General features: G+C 39.8%; 1 protein-coding gene across 3 annotated transcripts; it reads left to right on the plus strand.

The window, feature by feature from the left end:
* The first annotated feature begins 207 nt into the window (after window positions 1-207).
* Window positions 208-21,002, plus strand: akap8l (A kinase (PRKA) anchor protein 8-like). 3 transcript variants are annotated; one of them, XM_061909863.1, is made up of 13 exons: window positions 208-365; window positions 953-1,003; window positions 8,535-8,748; window positions 9,678-10,236; window positions 14,331-14,445; window positions 14,528-14,556; window positions 14,659-14,674; window positions 17,086-17,206; window positions 17,785-17,926; window positions 19,542-19,647; window positions 19,731-19,861; window positions 19,938-20,033; window positions 20,138-21,002. In XM_061909863.1, exons 1-13 carry the CDS (start codon window positions 341-343, stop codon window positions 20,522-20,524), a joined length of 1,992 nt encoding a protein of 663 aa, XP_061765847.1. In that variant the 5' UTR covers window positions 208-340; the 3' UTR covers window positions 20,525-21,002. The 3 variants fall into 3 exon arrangements, with proteins under 3 accessions (XP_061765847.1, XP_061765846.1, XP_061765848.1); XM_061909862.1 differs by having other exon boundaries at window positions 209-365; window positions 14,528-14,577; XM_061909864.1 differs by lacking the exon at window positions 953-1,003 and having other exon boundaries at window positions 213-365; window positions 14,528-14,577.
* Window positions 21,003-21,631: the final 629 nt, after the last annotated feature.

Genomic DNA, 21,631 nt, shown 5'->3' on the forward strand with positions numbered 1-21,631 from the left:
TAATGTGAACCTTTTTTTAGCAACAGTGCTGTTTATTCGAGTAAAACTGCATTGTAAACCACACTATATATAGTCTGGAGTAATTTATTTTCGTACTTTACTGCAGCAAATAGTCTCGGGAAACGTTCAGTTGTGTATGTACGATTTTGTTCGGGGAAAAAAATACTTCTAAGCTTCTGATTACGATAATTTGTAAATTCCCGTTTGGCAACGCGCGGTCGTCGCCATAGTCACGTGACTACCAGCGTCTGCCGTTGTGTAGGAGGACGAAGAAGACGACGATCGCCTTCATTTTACCTCGTATTCGCAGGATTGTTGAGATAAAACGCTAAAAAAAACAATGGATGGAAGAAATTACGGCTCAGGTGAATATAAATTGTGCTTATTTTCATCGTATATTGTGCATATAATTTCTGCTTTCGGTTAGCTTTTTTAGTTAGCAACGTGCTAAGTACTACGCCCGTCGCAGCGCGTGTGCGAGCGAGCTAATTTGAAAGTCAAATTCACGCTGAGTGAAATACACAAAATAAAACAACGTCGACTAAATATGTCGTATTTTAATGCAACGGTGGGCTAATCAGTCGATTTAATTGTTTGTTAGGTCCTTCGTCATCAAGTTAATGCTAAGCTAACCGACCGGGATGCCGCGATGGTTCATTGTTAGCTTAGCTAACAATTTGAATAGCTATCATGATTATTTTAATAAAAATGAATTACGCAACAGTTTCAAACAATAAGGTTTGGTTGGATATTAAAATGGCTGCCCGGACAAAATGTCTCCACCATTTACCCTTTTACCTGCACGAACAACACATTTTAACGAGATCGTTCGTTTTGATAAATTTTTTTCCCGCTTCCAAGCACGTACTTAAGTTGCTATTCTTCAACCACGATTGATTGCAGTATGTTTATATTTAGACATAATTGGGCACTTATTTCTTGCATTTTGTAGGTTTTTCCAATTGGGGTGGAGGCGGCGGAGGAGGGGGGTCTGGAAATAGAGGTAAGCAATGCGTCTTTAAATTCCATCAATCCATTTTCTACCGCTTGTCCCTTTTTGGGGTAGCGGGGGGGGTTCTGGAGCCTATCTCCGCTGCATTCGGGTGGAAGGCGGTGTACATCCTGGACAAGTTGCTAACACAGATAGACAACACTCACGTTCACTCACTAGGGCCAATTTAGTGTTGCCAATCAACCTATCCCCAGGTGCATGTCTTTGGCGGTGGGGGGAAGCCGGAGAACCCGGGGGGAACTGTTGTAAGCATTTCACCAATCTCGCGTACTTTGCAAATTATACGTTATTTCCAATTGTGCGCAGGCAATTTGCATATCGCAAGACGAGATTTTGTGGATGGTTTGGACAGTAACCCTACGTTATTATATTTTATAAATAGTAAACTAAGTTGTGGTAGTAGTTTAGTCGTGGATGTACACCGTATAGTGGTTAGGGTTAGGATTGGACTGATTTGAGGGCAATACTCAATTATATTGTCCCGACTACAAAGGATTAGATTTACATTAGTATTTGATAAATTATTTTGACACCAACAACATGTATTTGCACCCATTGATTTGCAAAATGTGCACCACACATTATTCAAATATATAGCTGGAAGCAATTTGCAAAAAGACTGCGCATTATACAAATTTGCAAAATGCGGTTGCGCATTTTGCAAATTGCTCACATTGGTATTGTGCCTACAACAGAACCCACGCTGTCACAGGGAGAACATGCCAACTCCACACAGAAAGATCCCGAGCCTGGGATTGAAGCCAGGATTACATCATTATTCAATTTGCACTCCTGGCTTTCAAGTCATTTTGTTTAAAATGCAATTTCAATGTTGATCGTGTGCATTTATTACAAAAAAAATATGAAGGATGTGGCCATTCATCCATCTGTCCATTTTCTACCGCTTATTCCCTTTGGGGTCGCGGGAGGCGCTGATGCCTATCTCAGCTACAATCGGGCGGAAGGCGGCATACACCCTGGACAAGTCGCTACCTCATCTCATGGCCAACACAAATAGACAACACTCACATTCACTCAGTAGGCCAATTTAGTGTTGCCAATTAACCTATCCCCAGGTGCATGTCTTTGGCGGTGGGAGGAAGCCGGAGAACCCATGCAGTCACAGGTAGAACATGCCAACTCCACACAGAAAGATCCCGAGCCTGGGATTGAAGCCAGGATTACATCATTATTCAATTTGCACTACTGGCTTTCAAATCTTTTGTTTAAAATGCAATTTAAATTTTGATCGTGTGCATTTATTCCGAAAAAAAATTAAGGACATGGCCGGCCATCCATCCATCCATTTTCTACCGCTTATTCACTTTGGGGTTGGGGGGGGGGGCGCTGGTGCCTATCTCAGCTACAATCGGGCGGAAGGCGTTGTACACCCTGGACAGGCCACCACCTCATCTCAGGGCCAACACAGATAAACAGACAACACTCACATTCACACACTAGGGCCAATTTAGTGTTGCCAATCAACATATCCCCAGGTGCATGTCTTTGGAGGTGGGAGGAAGCAGGAGTACCCGGAGGGAACCCACGCAGTCACAGGGAGAACATGCCAACTACACACGAAGATCCCGAGCCTGGGATTGAACCCAGGATTACATCATCATTCAATTTGCACTCCTGGCTTTCAAGTCATTTTGTTTAAAATATAATTTCAATGTTGGTCGTGTGCATTTATTACGAGAAAAAAATGAAGTATATGGCCATCCATCCATCTGTCCATTTTCTACCGCTTATTCCCTTTGGGGTCGCGGGAGGCACGGGTGCCTATGTCAGCTACAATCGGGCAGAAGGCGACGTACACCCTGGACAAGTCGCCACCTCATCTCAGGGCCAACACAGATAGACAACATTCACTCACTAGGGCCAATTTAGTGTTGCCAATCAACCTATTACCAGGTGCATGTCTTTGGAGGTGGTAGGAAGCCAGAGTACCCGGAGGGAACCCACGCAGTCACGGGGAGAACTTGCAAACTCCACACAGAAAGATCCCGAGCCCGGGATTGAACTCAGGACTACTCAGGACCTTCATATTGTGAGGCACATGGACCAACCCCTGTTTCACCGTGCTGTCCTCTTTGAATTCCAAAAACTGCATTATGTTTACACAAAGCCAGTTCATTTGGACCAGGGATTCTCAAACTTTTGTTCACCAAGTATAACCCCAAAAAAACACTTTGCTCTCTAAGGCTATGGCTACACTAAGCCGGATAACCCCTTAAATCAGACCTGGGCAAATTAAGGCTCGTTAAGTGTTTTGATCTGGCCCGCCGGACATTCCCAAATAATTTTTTTAGATCTCTAAGATGAAAACTGTAGCTGCCATTATGATGTGCAGTTATGTTTTCAAATGACCGTAAGTATTGAACTAGTATTAATCTGCGGTTTTGCATGATATACTGGTTTCTATGGTAATGGAATTGGTTACTATGGTAGAAGATGGATGGATGGATGGGTAATCTAATTAGTTACTATAGTAATCTAAATCACAGCAGCTCAGATGAGGCACCAAGCAGTGTGAGTGGGTAGTGTTTCCAGAGCGGTCAGTCTGAAATGCGGGTGTCTGGGACAGACGCGTAAGGAGATTTTTACAACAAAGTTCTAAAGCTTAGTGATAAATCAGATAATAGGTGCGTTTTTTTTTTTACCCTTCGCGTTCATATTTTGCTGTTTGTTGCCGTTTTTGTTACGTTTCGCTAGATTGTAAAATATGTCGATCGAGAGGGGATGTGATGTTCATATGTTGTCAATATTCAGTGTTTTATCCTTCATAGTTAATACTGTAAATCCCTCATTCTTTATTTTCATGTATATTCTGGGTGTTTCATTCAGTGAAGAAACGTAAAATTTCATTCAGTTTTTTAAGGCGGTGTGTCATAACATTTTTAGCATTCAGACATTATTGCGAGGTTTTGTATTAGTGTTCCTAAAAATCAGATAAACCGGCCCCCAAGACACATTTTTTTGTCTAAATTTGGCCCCCTGAGTCAAAATAATTGCCCAGGCCTGCCTTAAACGAATAATTATTTAGTCTAAGCCCTGATTCAGCCACGCTAAACCATCGTTTATGGTCCCCGTTCTCGGATAATTTTTTTACACGGGTAGGTGTTCCGTGTATTTCTTGAATCTCCCGCTCTTAGCTTTGTATGGACTCATTGATCGATTACAAACTGAGTTCGGAAGTGACGGCAGAAAGAACGCGCCACAGCCAACTTCATAACAACCGGAACTAACCACTGGAAAGATGAAGGCGAGTCATCCAGACATGTCTGTGTTTTTCCTTCTACTACATATACAGAAGCTTGTGAAAATCACACCTGAATACTTTACGTGAAAGTGATTGCAGATATTTCGGCTACAACACTCAGACGGCAAGAGAACTTTCAAATGTCCAGGTCAGCTGTGATTCTACTTACTGAAAAATGTTGTCCATTTGTAGAAGAAGAGACAACGAGAATGCGAGTTCCCATGGATGTAATTTAAAAAAAAAGGTAGCGTGTGTTTTGTATTTCCTGTCGTCGAGGGAAGTCTACGGAAAACAGAAAATGCATTTGGACTGGCAAAGCAGGCTGTATCAGTTGCCCTCCATGTCTGTCGCAGACTCAACATCAAAGTCCAGAGTATATAAAGTCACAAAAAACAAATGGACAATTAAGATGAAGGCAAAAGAATGTGTTCTGACCACATATCTAGTTCCCTAGTTTGATTGATGTAAAATGTTCTTAATCAAATTTTTTACATGTCCATAAAATATTTGATTAATTTATGATTGCTCAGGTGTGATTCACTACAATAGGGCTCCACAGCACACTGGATTCCAGTTAATTGAAATACCACAACCCTGGATATTGTTCAGATAAGTTAAATTGAAGAATTTTCACACAAAGCAACGCTGGAGGTGAGTATGATGTACGCGTTTTCCGTGCATGCGTACTAGGTCGCATTGCGGGGGAAGGGGTCTTAAACAGTGTCATTGTTGTGTGTGTGGACACGAATAAGGTTAAGTGGGATTTACCCTGGATAACCTTATCCGGCTTAGTGTAAACGGGACCCAATTACCATTAGAATGAGAAACATTAAAATACAGTAGCATAGTAGGACTAAGTGTTCATTAAAAACAATGCCGAAATATAAATTAACAAGCATATTTACTACTACTAACCCCCAAGTTTGAACAGCAACACTGTTTGAATATAGGAAAATTAAAACATGGTACTTAAATAATTAATAAAATCTTTGGCGTTTCACTGGATGGAGCACCATCTAGTGTACTACAGAATCTCTAATTTAGACTATACCAATCAGGGCTCTATAAAACATATAATTAATTGTCCTGCATAAGGGTTATATCCAGGTAATATACCCACACTATACAAAGTATAAGCTATGGTGATGGTTATGGCCAAAATAATAATTATTTTTAACAAAATTTAAATCATGGTATTAATCACTATTATTGACTATGTGATGTAAAACATGTTTTATTGCACTTTCTAATTCTAAAAAACAGTAAGCAGGGATTTTCCTGGCTCAAATTGAGGCAGAGGTGGTACAATCTTGACCATGCGCCAGAATTTTTACGCACAAAAATGGTAGGTTTTTTTTTTCTTTTTACAGTAATATGCTGTAATGATAAACCGTAAAATGTCTTGTCATTTTTAACTAGAAATAAATATGACAAGTGGAAATAATAGATTATGCACATACTACAAAGAACAGTGCACTGCTCACAGTATAGGACACATGTTGAAAATCATTTGTCTAAATATTTGTGGAATTGTTTAACACTCTGGGAGTTTTAAAGTGATTAACGAGCACTGGCTTCACATAGTCCCTGTTAGTGTTATGAGCGAGGCAATCCATCCACCCATTTCCTACCGCTTCTCCCTTTTGGGGTTGCGGGGCTGCTGGAGTCAATCCCAGCTACATTCGGGCGGTAGGTTGGGTGCACCCTGGACAAGTCGCCACCTCATTGCTGTAGTAAAGGTCCGCCGGTTCATCTTTTTCAGTCTCATCACAACTAAAAACTAACTAAACTAAATCCTTGAATTGAAGGAGCTGCAAATCACAGTCTAACTAGCTAAAACGCAAGCTCAAAGCCGAAGGTATACAGTGAGACTGTACATATAAAGCGTTTCTGATCACACAAAGTGATTTTTAAAACAAGTTGGCATAGCTATGACCGGCGCAGGTTACAACAATTGTGTAAATAAACGCGTCACAATCGCAGCTCTCCGTCGAAACTCTTTGAAATGGCCGTGCTCTTGCGTACAGGATGTGACATAGGGGGCCTGGCCTCTTTAAAATGGTAATGCCCACGTGTACTGGAAGCAATGTCGTTAAAATGGCACCCTCCGATTTGTTTCAGGGGCCATGCAAAATTAATGACTGAATGAAATGTTTTGTATGCCGAGACATGGTTCGCACACAGAGGTATGTTCAATGCAATGGAAAGGTTCATAAAACGAAAAGGACGCACATACAGGCGTATGTAAATCGGGGTTCCACTGTTAGTCATTTGTTAAGCACGGATTATGATTTCAGCGCCTAAATTTTGTGTTGTTGCCGAGAGCATGTCGTGCAGTGATCTGCCAAAACACTAGAGGTGGTGGTGTTCTGTGAGTCAATTTTGTGGGAAACCATGACACTCATGGATGGTTTAGCTCAGGTTTGTCAAACTCATTTTAGTTCAGGGGCCACATATAAGAAAATCTATACCCAAGTAGGCCGAACTCGAAAATTCATGGCAGGATAACTTAAAAATAAAGACAACCTCAGGTTGTTTTCTTTTTTTAAATATAGAGCAAGCACATTCTGAAAATGTAAATTTTTTTTTTTTTTTTTTACACTAACCTATTGCAGTATTAAGTATTCTATCTTCATTTGTCGTTATTTATACTTTCCGAATAAATGCTGTGATGATAATGTTAATCAGTCAAATAGGTGTAATTGAGTGTGGCAAAGTTTTAAAATGCTCTCATTGTTGTTAATTTTTCATTATCAGAAGATGGATGGATGGATGGAAATAAGTAATATAACATCCTGGAATTTGATTTTGAATGTAATTTAGTCATTTTCCTTAACCAATGAACTCGTATAATACAGTTTATTATGTACACATTTAACATCATCCACAACAAAGCTTGTAAATTAGAACTAATTTCATTAATCACACATACAGTTAGAAAGGGATACATATTTCAGCATTCCGTATTTTTCGGACTATAAGGCACACTTAAAATCGTTTCATTTTCTCAAAACTTGACGTTGGACCTAATGTACAGATTAATTTTTTTGTGCTTACTGACCTCGAAGCAATTATATTTGGTACATGTAATGATAAGTGTGACTGGTAGATGGCAGTCACACATAAGAGACATGTGTGCACTACAAGATGACGTTAACAAGCAAGCCCAAAACTTTATAAGGGCCCCAAAATGGTACCAATTAGGAGACATCAGCTAGTGTTTTGTTTCACAATATTATGCAAAACCAACTTTTCTTACCTATTGGCTCCTGTTGATGTGTATTTGAGATATGCTGTCCCGAAAATTTGCGAGCATCCACCATTGTAGTCTACACTGACACCATGGTCAATAAGGTCCTTTTTCTCTATCCTCGAGTTGTGGGGCATTCTTTCTCTAATATAAAGTAACATACAGTTTTAGCTTATATCGTTTAGTAGTTTGCTATCGAAGAGTTAAATACCACTGGTATAGTGCGTATACATAATTCACCAAAGAAATTTTTGTTATTTTTAGAAAATTCCCGTCGTACGGTTTTTCACAGGACACATTTCTGGTGTTGTTGTACTAGTGATCCACAGATGATGAAATACTGATCCATTGTTAGTTTAAGCAAAGTCCGAAAATTATTTAAACAGTTTAACTCCATCTGTTGACGCTCCTCCTTCGGAGCTTTTGTAACTTTTGAAATTATTTTATCATCATTTACGCGCTAAATGATATGTTGTGATATATATTGCCATTTGCACTAACCCTCTGCCACGGTGGAAGAGGGGTTAGTGCGTCTGCCTCACAATACGAAGGTCCTGCGGTCTTGGGTTCAATCCCAGGCTCGGGATCTTTCTGTGTGGAGTTTGCATGTTCTCCCCGTGAATGCGTGGGTTCCCTCTGGGTACTCCGGCTTCCTCCCACTTCCAAAGACATGCACCTGGGGATAGGTTGATTGGCAACACTAAATTGACCCTAGTGTGTGAGTGTGAATGTTGTCTGTCAATCTGTGTTGGACCTGCGATGAGGTGGCGACTTGTCCAGGGTGTACCCCGCCTTCCGCCCGATTGTAGCTGAGATATGCGCCAGCGCTCCCCCGCGACCCCAAAAAGGAATAAGCGGTAGAAAATGGATGGATGAGGCTGCCATATACATCGCAATATAGATTTTGATCTTTAGTGTTAAGTTGCCTAATATGACATTTCAAATTGTTGTATAAAATGTGTAAATGAGAGAATGGTGTTAATCATGCAGTTTCATGTTTCTATTATTAGGCTCTGGGAACTTTGATTTGTTTGGTGGAAATTATAAGAACTCCATGTCGGGGTTTGGCGGGTTCGGAGACAGCAACTCCAAGAGGAGGCTCTCGGGGTCCTCTATCCTTCCACAAAAGGGAAACCACGCAGACGAAGTCATCGCCAAGATTAATCAGCGCTTGGACATGCTCACACAATTGGAGGGGGGTATGAAAGGGGGCCGCGGTGACAGGTAAGCTGTTTTATATTAACTTGTTCCTTCTTTTTGCGAAAGCATAAATCAAGAATATAATTATTAAGAGAGGGTGATTATGGAGGGTTCAGATTTGTACAATTGGCCATAAACGTTTGTTTTGTTGGCCATGTTATTGGTCGTGAAAAGTATGCTTTATATTAGATTGAATCAGCTGTTTTTTATACTGTGATATTGCCCCATTTAAAAAACCTTCCATGATTTTATTTTTGAGACAAAAAGGGACAAATTGAATGTCATGACATCACAGGTCGTTTTATTACGCCCACTAAGCGTCCTCTGGGTTAGTTAGTGAAGCGGTTTCGGCACTACAGGCCATTGTTTATCTACTTTGCATTCTAGTATGTTAACTCGCTCGTTTAGTGCTGTCCATTATTTAGCTATTTAAAATTTACACACACACATGTTGTTCTCATCATGTGACCTAACCTTGCACTCTGGTTTTAGGTTTCACAAAAATGATGAGTTTTTAGAGGCGTTGACCTTTCAGTACTACAAGTTAATCATTGAATGCTGTCTGCTGTACCTATAAAAAAAACGCCCACAACTTGTTTGTACTTGCCACAATCAAAGTATCATTGGCTTGTTTGATCTGCTGAAGTACTCACAGCTCATCCTTAATAAAGATGTAAATAGTGGGAATACTCTGTGAGCTCCAACTGAAAAATGTAGTTGGAAGAGTTACTGATAATATATCGTCACAGCTGATTCCTCTGTTTTACTGTAAGATGCTGCAAGCAGACTCTAGTCTTGTTTTGGTCTTTCCTGGCCTTGTGAGCTGACAAGAAAACTGAGACTATGGAGGCGAATGAATATCAGGTGGAGAAATCCAAACCTGGCTGCCCTCCTTGCCTCCTCCCTCGCTCTCTGCTCTTCTCTATCAACCATCCTCTCCCTCCATCCCGCAGGTTTGGCCAGTTCGAGTCTTTCGACTCGCTCTCCTCCTCCCGAGATCTCTACAGATCGGGTGGCAGTAGCTATGGTTGTGGCGATGGCCGCGGCGACAACATGCTGTTGGGCCAGCGAGGAGGCTCCGGCTTCGGAGGGGGTATGGGGCTAGGAGGGGGAGGCAGCTTCAACAGCCTCTCCTCTTCCTTTGGAGTCGCTAAAATGCGACAGAATATGAGGGAGTCCTTCACCGGTGGCTCTAATGGTGGGGGATGGGCCGGAGCGGGCCGACGTTCCCCCAGAAGGGGTGGAGGTGCTGGGGGTCGAGGATCTGGAGGAGGGTTTGGGAGCTTCAGGTCAGACCCCATGCTGCTAGGGGGAGTTGGTGGGCGGGGAGGCGGCCACTCTCAACTAGGTGGTAGAGGCAAGCTCCCATCCCTCCTGTCCAACCGCATGTACTGTGACGGTGGAGGTTTCCATCAGGGTCCCTCCCAAGGTCCCCACGACTTTCCTGGGAGGCACTTTGGAGGGGGCCCACGAGCTGGCCGCCAGCGAGGCCGCAAGAGACCCCTCAACAAAGTAAGTACCTCCTGCCAAACTTGGAAGCCCTCCTCAGATACTGGGCAAGAGCCCATTCTGATTCCCACCTTTCTCTATAACTGGCAAGCCAGCCTGTCACACTGCCATCACGTTTAAAACATAACCTGCTCCCAAACACACTTCCCAGTCTTTGTTACATTTAACATAATGACAAGTTCCTCATGGAACACTACTGCCCTTCTTAAGGGTTAAAGGGGAACTGCACTTTTTTGGGGAATTTAGCCTATCAATCACAATTCTAATGGGCGATAAGACGAAAGAGTGTTTTTTTGCATTCTAATTTGTAACATATTTGTTCTTGATGGCTGGCAATGTAGCTAATGGGATCAATGTATTCTACCGCTAAATCACTTTAAAAATGCATCCAAAAACCGCCAACAATACTTAATTTACGCTCAATAACTTGTATAGTAACCAAACTGTAGCAAAATTGTTATTGGAAGAGCGAACATTGAGGATCTAATTTTTTTTTTCTAGCGTAGTAAGACGTCGTCTTGGGGCGGCATGCTACGGAAAGAGATGAGCCAGCGATAGCAGACCAACTTGTATTGACTGAAAAACATGAACAATTATATTACAGTATTTGTGAATTATTACACATAGTTAATGTTTTGTTTGTACACAGCTAGCTTGACAGTGTATGTAGTTGTAATTACAGGCATGATCAATATTATAGTGACTCACTTGATGGACAGTTGTCTGTTTGGTCCCGCTCGCAGGGGAAGTTTTTTCAAGTTAACTTTGGGTAAGCACGCCTTATATGTCCACATAGCTTGGCTCCAAATTCCACATTTATACCCTCAAGTCACATAGACCTCTCTTTCTCTTTGCTTCAATGTTGGTGTTTATGCTCCCTTCTATAAGCAGCAGTCCATCCTCTGTATTTTCAGGTTGAAAAAGATAAGTTTGTGAATCCCCATTTGTCCAAAAAATAGTCAAATTTGTTGTCTGTTACCACATCTACCATGATTACAACACACTCGCGTTTGTTACTCCAAAGTAGGAACCCTCATTTGTTGCCGAAAGTCAGAAGTGTGCTGCTATGGAAACGGAAATAAATGCACCGAGGAAATAAATTTCGGCAATGCATAAAATGACCAAAATACAGTAAATATAAAACAAATTACACATAATGTTATGAACGTGTTTGTTAGCACAATATATATACTTGCAGTGTGTATACACGTTGATTGAGGGTTTTGATTAAAGTTGTTTTGTAGGGCTTTAACGGCTACAACAGTGACTCCCATTAGCCGTATTTATAAGTGTTTTTTATCTTTAAAATCCTAAAAAAAAGTGTTCTTGTGTCTTGAAATGATTGTGAACAATCGACAAAATTCCCCCAAAAAGTGCAGTTCCCCTTTAAGTCAGTATTTTCTTCTTTAGATTTTGTACGTTTTCATCTACAGGTTTTTTAATTCATACAAACAATGGCTACATAGAGGCACTCAATCGAAGTTATTAGAACAAAAATGTCCTGGCGTGGCCCATTTTAATATACCAATAGAGTGGAAAAACAAGTTAACTTCATATGCTTAATTGTGTTTTGTTGTGTCCAGTAAACCATATCCAATTGTATTTACAATTTGCAATGTTTGTGAAAATACAAAATGGCACAAATTTAGTCAGCCATTTTGAATATTCCGCTTCGAATATCTTCGGTTATTTCCGGAGATTGATGTCACTGGAGTAACGCTTCTGCACTTTGACCATGTTTTCAGTTCAGTCATACTAGAAATACATAAAAAATAGAGAGACATGTGCTTTATCATTTACAATCTCTAAGACATAAACACATATGTTTTGTTTTTTTATGGATTCTTAGTCATAAATACATAAAAAATCTGTCAATGGCGGCTCTCTATACCACCCACAAACCTCTAAATAACCAACCAAATTCCGCCAACAATCTATATACATATAATGACATGAATATTAACCAAATATTAGTGATATTATTATAAAAGTCAACGCAGACCAACTCCTTTTTTTTTTGCGGCGCTTTTGATAACACAAGTAGCCCTCTCTGCTGCCCCTGCATCATTGCATCTCGGCTTGTTGAAGTTATTGTAGATTATAAGTCTTTCCTCTCATGTGGATATTATGAAGATTTAGCCATAAATCTAGAAGTTGTTCATCTGTGACATTTAATTTATGGAGAAAAACACGCACAACCGAAGAAAGTCTCTGCAGGGAGACTTCCTTGTTAACCCTTCGTGTGAATCATGATTAATTCTTGATATAAACAAGAAATGGACATCTTATCAGTCATCATCAAAGTAATTTGTTATGTTTGTTTTTCTTTTTTAGCACTCAGCAATACAGCTACATAATCCTTAGAGTTTCACTGAAGCTGGATTTGTTTAGCAGAACTTGTAGATAATCCTCCTTAGATTCAGGATCAATAACAATGTAAGATTCTGGACCATCATTTGTCCCAAAGTAGTCGTTGTTGGCTCTCACAAAGTTTGCTTGATTTGCATTGTTTTTGGTGCGGAAGGGATCTGCGGTTCTTACCTCTACGTCACACATAGATGTGTCTGGCTCGTCATTATTTTTCAAAATTGCTTGGGAATTTCTGTGAGATTGATACTATTTTGATCATATCTCTTTACTTGCAAACTTTTTAAGTATTTTGTTGTCATACTTCAGATATATCTTATAGCTACAATATGGAGGCAACTTGTTTTTCCACTCCAGTGGTAGTTTACCAAATTAAAGTTTCAACAACCCATCCGCCTGTTTCAATGATGAAACTGGGGTTCGTTGCCACCCCCTTTTGGCGTGGCTATGCATATCATACCTCCTTTGAAAAGCTTATTTTGATAAACATCATTCTAAAATACAATAACTGCAGGCTCGATAAACATTAATGTTAGACCCTCACAAACAAACTAAATCTAACAGTGAAGCCTCAGTGTTCCAAATGCAAACAAATCACTGACAAAAATGGCCCCTTTAACATCAATGAGCCAGTAAATATACTTCAGCAAAATCTTTAGTCCACAAGTAGCCTTATGATTTTTGTCAAATGTGCTTATATTCCACTTCTTGCTGAACATAAGCATGCATGATTTAGTCAGACAGTGTCCCCTCCCAAAACAACTCTGAACTGTGATTGACACCTGGTCCAACTAATAGAAAACTGTTTACCTCATTTTCTGTGGAACATTAGCCAATAGCTGCCGTGCCCCAAAATTTACTATCCACTGTTCTAATGTAAATAACTCAAACCAAATACATCCAATTTTATTTAAGATGTATCCAATCTTGATGAAGATTGGCACATTAAACAGCCATTGAAATTGTAAACACACCGATATGTTGCTTTATGGTTGACAAAATAGCTTTAGAACTCGTGCCTAACTGGAGCAAAATACAACATGGACTGCGTATTAATGTTGTGCCTTTTAAATACTTTATTTTGCAACCTGTCATAACAGAAGTGTGTTGAAAGACAGGATAGTGTGTCAGGACGCTATGGAGTTTTGTTTGTATATAATATAGTTAGTAAAGACTTTGACTGTGACCAAGTGTCTCCAAAACGAACACCTTTGCAACTCCTGATCCTAACTTTAGAAAACCCTACCTGAAATACACTTTTTCTATATAATCCTTGTCAAATTTTAAATAGGATTTGGTAAGGACTCAATCTTTGGCTGGCAAGTTTAGAGTAGTTATTTTGAAATAATATATTTCAGAAAACGATAAAGACGATCCTTCCTAATGTATTCAAACTCCTATTCTACTGTGCCAGTTGCAGTAGACACATTTGGACAGTTGGAGTTGAAAGTAATTTTTTTTTTTTGCTTTCAAAAGAGCTTCAAAGTATGCCCCTGGCTCCAAATGGTTAAATGCCTTTTTTCGGCATTTCAACCAAAAACTGGAATGCTAAGGGGTTAAACGTGTCCAGTTGCAATTTTACTTGATTTAGTTTTAGTGTGAAGTTGAACACAAGTATTTTTTTCCTGCTGTGTGTTGACTACCATGCTGGTGTGCCAATGTTAAGATTATACTTGCTGAACAGGTAGTATTCTTGACACTGTCTCAAGTTTGTTTTGGATGGACTTCAGCAGGCAAAACCACAAAACGATGGCCAAAAGAAGAGAAAGCAGATGATGACACCTGCTGATGAACCAGTGTCTAAAATTAACAAGACTGAGGGCAGCGAATCAGCAGCATCAAACGGTAACATTGTAACTATACTGTGTTTTGTTTTGTAGTCCTTTTCATATCGTGGTCAACTTTTTAATACTTTTGTTTTCTACAGATCAACAAGAGAAAAATGGCAATGACAATGCAAGTACTACAGATGTGGTAGTGAGTATTAAACCATGGCCACAGTTAACAGTAAACTGTTTCAAATGATGAATAACATTTATGTACTTTTCTTCCCGGAAGGCTGAAGGAGATTCGGGTAAGTTTACAGTTTTTCCCCACTTGATATGTAAGTCTATGCGAGACATGATATAGCTACTGTATAACATTGCCCGAGTCAGTATAGATGATAATTGATATCTGTTTGGATAGAACGTTTGATAATATCGTTAAATCAAGATTATGCATATTGATGACTAGGGGTGGAATGCAATTCATCCACTACATCGATCTATGGATTTGTATTACTAAGTAAGATTCAACTAGTTGGCCTCCTCTTTCTCTTTCTCTTTCTCTTTCTCTTTCTCTTTCTCTTTCTCTTTCTCTCTCTCTCTCTCTCTCTCTCTCTCTCTCTCTCTCTCTCTCTCTCTCTCTCTCTCTCTCTCTCTCTCTGTCAGTGTGGATTTGTGTGTGTGCGCGGTTCGCGTTTGTTAAGGTGCCTTTTTTTTGGCATTGCAAATTGACACTGCTTTAAAACGTTCTTGAATCGATGTAGAGAACGTTTAGATGTCTGACTTTGGATAAAATGATAGTTATTTTTCACATAACTTTGTCTCAATCTTGTTAGCTAGCTAGCAAGGTAGAAGCTAACACTCTTAACGAGGTTGACACCGTGTCTGACATCATGCCCCCAGCCTAAATGGTCGTGTATCACAGATGAACTGTCATGATTCCCGGGCCCGTCCACTGCTGCTGCTCACTGCTCCCCTCACCTCCCAGGGGGTAATCAAGGGTGATGGGTCAAATGCAGAGAGTAATTTCGCCACATGTAGTGTGTCTGATAATCATTGGTACACACACGTAAACAAGGTCCGCTTTACAAAATGAGCAAGTTACTAATTTTTTTTAATAAGAATAAGGGGAAATATCCACAAACTTTATATGTTAGCACTGGTGTTGTTTTGCGAGTGACCCACAGCCGCCCGGAAAAACACGACTATTATATTGTCGACAATGTCGGCTGATTTTTGCAGCCCTGACTTTTAGTGAACATTACCTGAAAACTAAAAATTAAAACAGAAAAAGGTTTTCTCTAGTTGATTCAACCTTAAGTGCCTGTTGCACATTTTTCAAGTAAGATGTGAATGCATTAGCAATTACTAGATTGTTTGTCTGATTAATTCATACCTAGTCCTCTTACAAGAAGTAACAAGAACATGGGAAACGTCACCTGCGGTACCCAGTATTTATTTAAAAAGTTACTGAATCGGTTTCAACTCACTGAATCGTTCCGGATCTTTTTGTTCTAAATAAACAAATTTCGCATCGCCAACCATAAATTCTGATTTGAATCAAATCGTTGTAACAACGAATCGTTGCAAGCTTATTGATAAAATGTTATCCATGTCCTGCAAATTCGATAGAGAAACAAACGTACCTTAAACGCAATGTAGGATTCTTGTCAACGGCTAATGTCCCACCACAGTGCAAAGTCACTTCTAGTCAGCAATCTTCACCTACATGGCGGCAGATAAACTGTTTCTTACAAGTATCGTCCCTGGAGGACAAATAATAGCTAAACATGAGACACTACACATTGTAGAAAGATATGCTAACTGCAAGCTAGGCCTCTTCAATGTATTTGTACTAAGTAGTAAAGTTCCAAGTCGATACAGTGTTCGACATGATTTACCATCACAAAGTCTTTTGTTTTGTTATTGTTCACACATAAAAACGCCCTGGACACAGGAGGGCTGTAGGGCATAACCCGAAGGATTTAAACCATCCATCCATTTTCTACCGCTTATTCCCTTTCGGGGTCGCGGGGGGCGCTGGCGCCTATCTCAGCTACAATCGGGCGGAAGGCGGGGCACACCCTGGACAAGTCGCCATCTCATCGCAGGGCCAACACAGATAGACGGACAACATTCACACTCACATTCACACACCAGGGCCAACTTTTAGTGTTGCCAATCAACCTATCCCCAGGTGCATGTCTTTGAAAACCAGTAAGTCATAATTCAAAAATTAATGATTAAATGATTTTGAAAATTTAAGTATCAATATTAGCATTGGTGTGCCCAATACTGCCCCTTTAACTACTTGATATTGGATTGATACCGAAATGTGTAGTATTGCCCAATACTAATGTTAAGTATCCAAACAACAGAAGAAAAAAGTACTTATTACTTAAACAGAAGTGTACACAGTGACAGCAGAAAGTAACCAGATAGTAACTGTAATTTAATCACAATAATTTAAGTAGAATAATAGTTTTGAAAAAATAATACAACCGGAAGTGGTGCAGTATGTTACCACAAGTAAATTAGGAACCTTAGTAACCTGTTTTGAAATGGTTCTATTATCATTTATCCCCCAAATGATATATTGGGATATAAATTGGTATTAAAGGAAGCTGCAGTGTATTCCGCAATATAGATTTTAGGCAATATAACCCATCTCAGTGTTGCTCTGTCTTGGCACAACTTAAACTTCTGCACATCCTCTCAGGTGCACCAAAACAACAGGAGAGCGCTGATGTGAATACAAATCCAGAGGACAAACCAACACCTTCTCGGTCCCAAACAAAAAGAAAAGCCAAAATGAAGAAGAAGAGAGGATTCCAGGAAAGGTGAGTAGTTCATTATCTACATATAAAGGGCAATAGAAATGTTTTTTTTCTGTAGTATTTAACATAACATAATGCTTGCTTTCAGGCTATTTGTGTTGCCCATGTTGCCACTCTACTGTATAGACCACTTCAGGGTTTCCCCTAGATTGCCTAGATCTAGATACCTGTGGTGGTGGAGGTTTGCCTTTTTAAAAAGGCAAAAAATGAGTACTTACATTTGAAACAAATCTGGTATTATTAATTATAGTATTAACATATATTTTTTCCTACATATCGTTTTTCAATGATAGTCATAACATTTTTTCCTACATATCGTTTTTCTCTATTTTTCAATTGTTGCTGCTTTTTTGTACGATGTACTTTGTTGATGGAGACGGGCGTGTGTGCACCACTTGTTGGAATTGGGCTGGTTGTTACATAAGATTCTGTCTCTTCTGGGTGCTATAATGCATTATATTACTTTATTTTGTTTTTACGTAAAAATGCATTTTTAAGGTGTGGCGGCTAAAATGTTGCTGTGGCGCACAGGCACAATCAATTACATTAAGAGAAACCGCCTGCATTTTCATCTTTTCCAGGGTGATGTTTGCATGCTCTATCTGCAAGTTTCGCTCATTCTACAAGGACGAAATGGAAAGTCATCTCGATAGTCGCTTCCACAAGGACCACTTCAAGTTCCTTGCCGGCCAGCTGTCTAAGCCGACCACCGACTTTCTCCAGGTGACTGACAACTTGCACCATCACACGCAGCTCTAAATATATACCGAGCTTATATATTTGCCGGACGCCGCAACAAATCTGTTCTATTTAGCTAAAATCTGCCTGTGTGGGACAGGAATTTATCCACAAACACAAAATAAATTTTCCGGTTTACTTTCAAAATAAAGTACTCAGTTTTCAAGGCAGATCCTATTTTACACTTGGAAAAGTCCCAATAGGCGGCAAAAAACTAAGTTAACTTGTGAAAAGTTTTCAGACTGTAATTTAAACCTCGTTTACACAAACGGATGGCGACGTGCTGATTCTGGTGGTCCCAAATTGAAAAATAATACGCAGCCACATCCCGGGCAGCTATATAGGGATTTGGGGGGTTGTGTCAAATAACAGCTGATACGGAGACCAGAAAAACATGGGAGTGGTGTTTGTGACATAATTGCCAGGGATGATGTTACTGTTGTATAGTTGCTTGCCACAAAAAAATAGTTGTTTATCAAGGTAAAACTGTCATCTGTGTTGCCGTTCAGCACCTTCTATTAATGGCAGGACCGAGTTTATTTGCTTCTGCTTGTGGTTCGCTTTAGTACAACTTCTATTATCACGTGATTACGGACGGATTTGCGCAATCTTCTAAAAGTCTGCGTTTTTGCTGCCTTTCCGCATCTAGTGGAAATCTGCAGTAACTTCACAAATTTGTTTATACTGTGCACAATATCAAAAGTACAGATTCATGTATATTATGACTAAGAACAAAGTACAATTTAAAAAAACGTAATATAAACTGCCCACTTTGTCACAACAGTAATCCCTAGTTTATCGCTGATAATTAGTTCAAGACATGACTGCGGAAAAATGCATCCCCGGGATGTAGGAGCCATTAATTATAAATAAATCAAAATATTTTCATTGTGTGAGCATAAAAAAATGGGTTACTACCTTTGAAATACATTTTCCCCATAATATTTGCCTTCTCAGCATGAAATAACACCCTTTGGTCTCCTTTTAAACTCTTTTAATCCAATGTAGTCAGTCAATAAGTAGCCACGATACAAATCAACGCACTCTGATTGGTTTGGTCTCATCTAGTGGCCAGTACTACTCGTGTTGATATTTCTAGTTCACTTAGCCATTTTTTATTCTTGAAAATTCTTAATTAGGGCAAATATGTTGTAAAATTTGCTTTAAAAAAATCGGCAATGAGCCGCAATATTTAAAGCGTGATGTGGTGAGGGACTACTGTACATGTCTTTCATCGCTTGATGCTTAATTTATTGATCCATCCAGATGAAAATAAAATATGTGCTTCCACACTTCTATTTCTTGCGAAAGTAGAAGAAAGTGTAAGCAGCCAGAGAGTTTGAAAAGTCCACTTCCGTGATGTTAAATTTGGTACAAAGTAATTATTCTTAGGAGTGTATGGATCCACTTTCTGCTATTTTTTCATGATCTGACTTGTATATTTCCTTTGAAGCCTTTTATAATATGCCCACAAAGTGCCAGTAGGCAGGTTTTAGTTAACTTGTACTATGACCGAAATCACCTTATGTTAAGTTTCAGCTGACATGGCATCTGTAAAGCCAAGGCGCATGCATGAATGTACATGTCCTTTGCCTTCTAGGAATACTTGCACAACAAGTTCGAGAAGACACAACAGATGGTAAGTCAGCTGGAGAACCACAGCGCAGCCATATGTCAGGTGTATCGAGACCAGGACCTCACCAAGGGTAAGCAGAATAAGCTGTGAGGGATGTCACACAATTGCTCATTGCATGTTTATTTGATTTTTTTTTAATCCACTATGTTGCAGATATCGGGATGGAGCACTTCTTAAAGAAAGTGGAAGCTGCCCACTGCAGTGCATGTGATGTGTTTATTCCAATGGAGCTCCACATGATTCAGAAACACATCAAGTCCCATGACCATAACTACAACCGCAAGGTATGCTTTGTTGTTGATGCCTTTTTGTTACGCAAAACGGACTCTACGAATGACTGGTACCGTTTTGTGATCCAAGGGAATGATGGAGCAGGCCAAGAGAGGAAGCCTGTCTGTTGCACGCAGCATTGTCAACCATAAGGTTATTGGAAAGAAGCTGGAAAGCTACCTCAAGGTACATGGTGTCATGCAGCTCAGAATCTAGAGACCTCTTCTGAGCCCTAAACATTTGCCACGTTTTAAACTATGCATTCACTGACATCCTTGTTCCTTTTCTAGGGAGAAAACCCATTCACCAAAAACCAGGACGGCGAGGATGCCTCTGAAATGATGGTGGTGGATGCAACAGACGACCAGACAACGTCGATTAAAGAACAGACCGAATTGGAAGAGGTGCCCGCACAGCAGCTGGCCGAGTTAGAAGCACCCAAGGAAATAAATATGGAGGAAGGAGGGAATGAGAATGAGCCAGGCGTGGAAGGAACCGTGGAAGAAGGAAACCCGGAGAATGAGTTGGAAGAGGAAGGCTTTGAAGTTGGAGATGAAAGAGACGGAGAGGATGGATACGTCGCATACGTGGTCCATGATGAAGTGACCGAAGACGATGAATTTGCGGTGGATTTTGAAGCGAAAAAGGCTGAGGAGGAAACTGAGCAAAAAGAGTGACTTTTATAAGAGTCCTTCCCCATTTAAATTAAGCAGTATCAGAATAAGACCCCTTGTTTTTTTCCCACTCTTTATACTACCTTCTCAACTCGAACGTTAGTGTATATGTTGTGGAACATGACAAAATTTAACACAGCCTCCAGGTTACAGCAGTCCCTCAAACAAGTCACCATACTAGTTATTGTTTTTAGTTTTTTTTGTGGGCCTTTTGTTGAATTTATTCTTAAATGACATGTTATAGTTTGTTTTAAGGCATTTTGTGTGTTGTGTAGGTCAAGTTTTCCTGGGGTTCTACACAGCTTTTTTGTCCATTGCTGGTGTACATGACTTAATTGACGGAGGAGTTGAATAGTGTTTTTTTTTATTTTCTTTGTTCTTATGTCAAATTGATCAGTGATGTGTAAAAGGGTCTCAATAATTACAATGGCTATGGAAGTTAACTGCTCTCTTGTGACATGAATAAACTTGACAAAACAAACTGTTTGTGGTGTTTGAAAAGCTTGGCACTGTACAGCAATTTAGGGGATTGTGGTAATCAACATACACTTTAATAGGCCACAAACACGTTTTCCTTACGATAGCATTTATTGTACAGCGTATGAACTTCTTGTAAGGCATATGAATATTAGGTATATTTCCACAATCTAAAATCCATTCACCTGAGAAGCTATCAAAAATGCATTTTGTAAAACACCCAAAATCTTCCTTTTGAGATTTAATTGCTGGGGTTTTAAAGCATAAAGTGCACCATTGAACTTTATGGGAGATGCTAACCATATTATAGTCCGTTGAATTATAGGGAACTCATTGACACATTTAAAAATGTTAACACTCAAGTTTTATTGTTGGATATAAGAATACATTGGTTATTTGGGGTTTTAATTACTTAATTTGTACTTTTGTTTTTTTTTCATTTTAGTCTGCAAACCAAAATATACTTGGTTCCTCGGCCAACTATGATAACATGAATTCAAAAGAACACATCCTGTTGCAAATAATACTAATTGGATTAATATATTTTTTGGAGGGGGTCTCATTGTATCCCATTGGGTTGAGGTTTTTTTTGCCCTGACTTGGGATCTGAGCCGAGGATGTCATTGTGGCTTG

Source organism: Nerophis ophidion, linkage group LG01, assembly GCF_033978795.1.
Source record: "Nerophis ophidion isolate RoL-2023_Sa linkage group LG01, RoL_Noph_v1.0, whole genome shotgun sequence".
Lineage (NCBI taxonomy): Eukaryota > Metazoa > Chordata > Actinopteri > Syngnathiformes > Syngnathidae > Nerophis > Nerophis ophidion.

Bases quoted from the DNA above. Each gene is read 5' to 3' on its own strand.
- akap8l (XM_061909862.1), top strand. From the start codon at position 341: ATGGATGGAAGAAATTACGGCTCAG. The intron at 8,749-9,677 runs GTAAGCTGTTTT...TCCATCCCGCAG, and splicing joins AAAGGGGGCCGCGGTGACAG to GTTTGGCCAGTTCGAGTCTT. The intron at 14,446-14,527 runs GTAACATTGTAA...TGTTTTCTACAG, and splicing joins CGAATCAGCAGCATCAAACG to ATCAACAAGAGAAAAATGGC.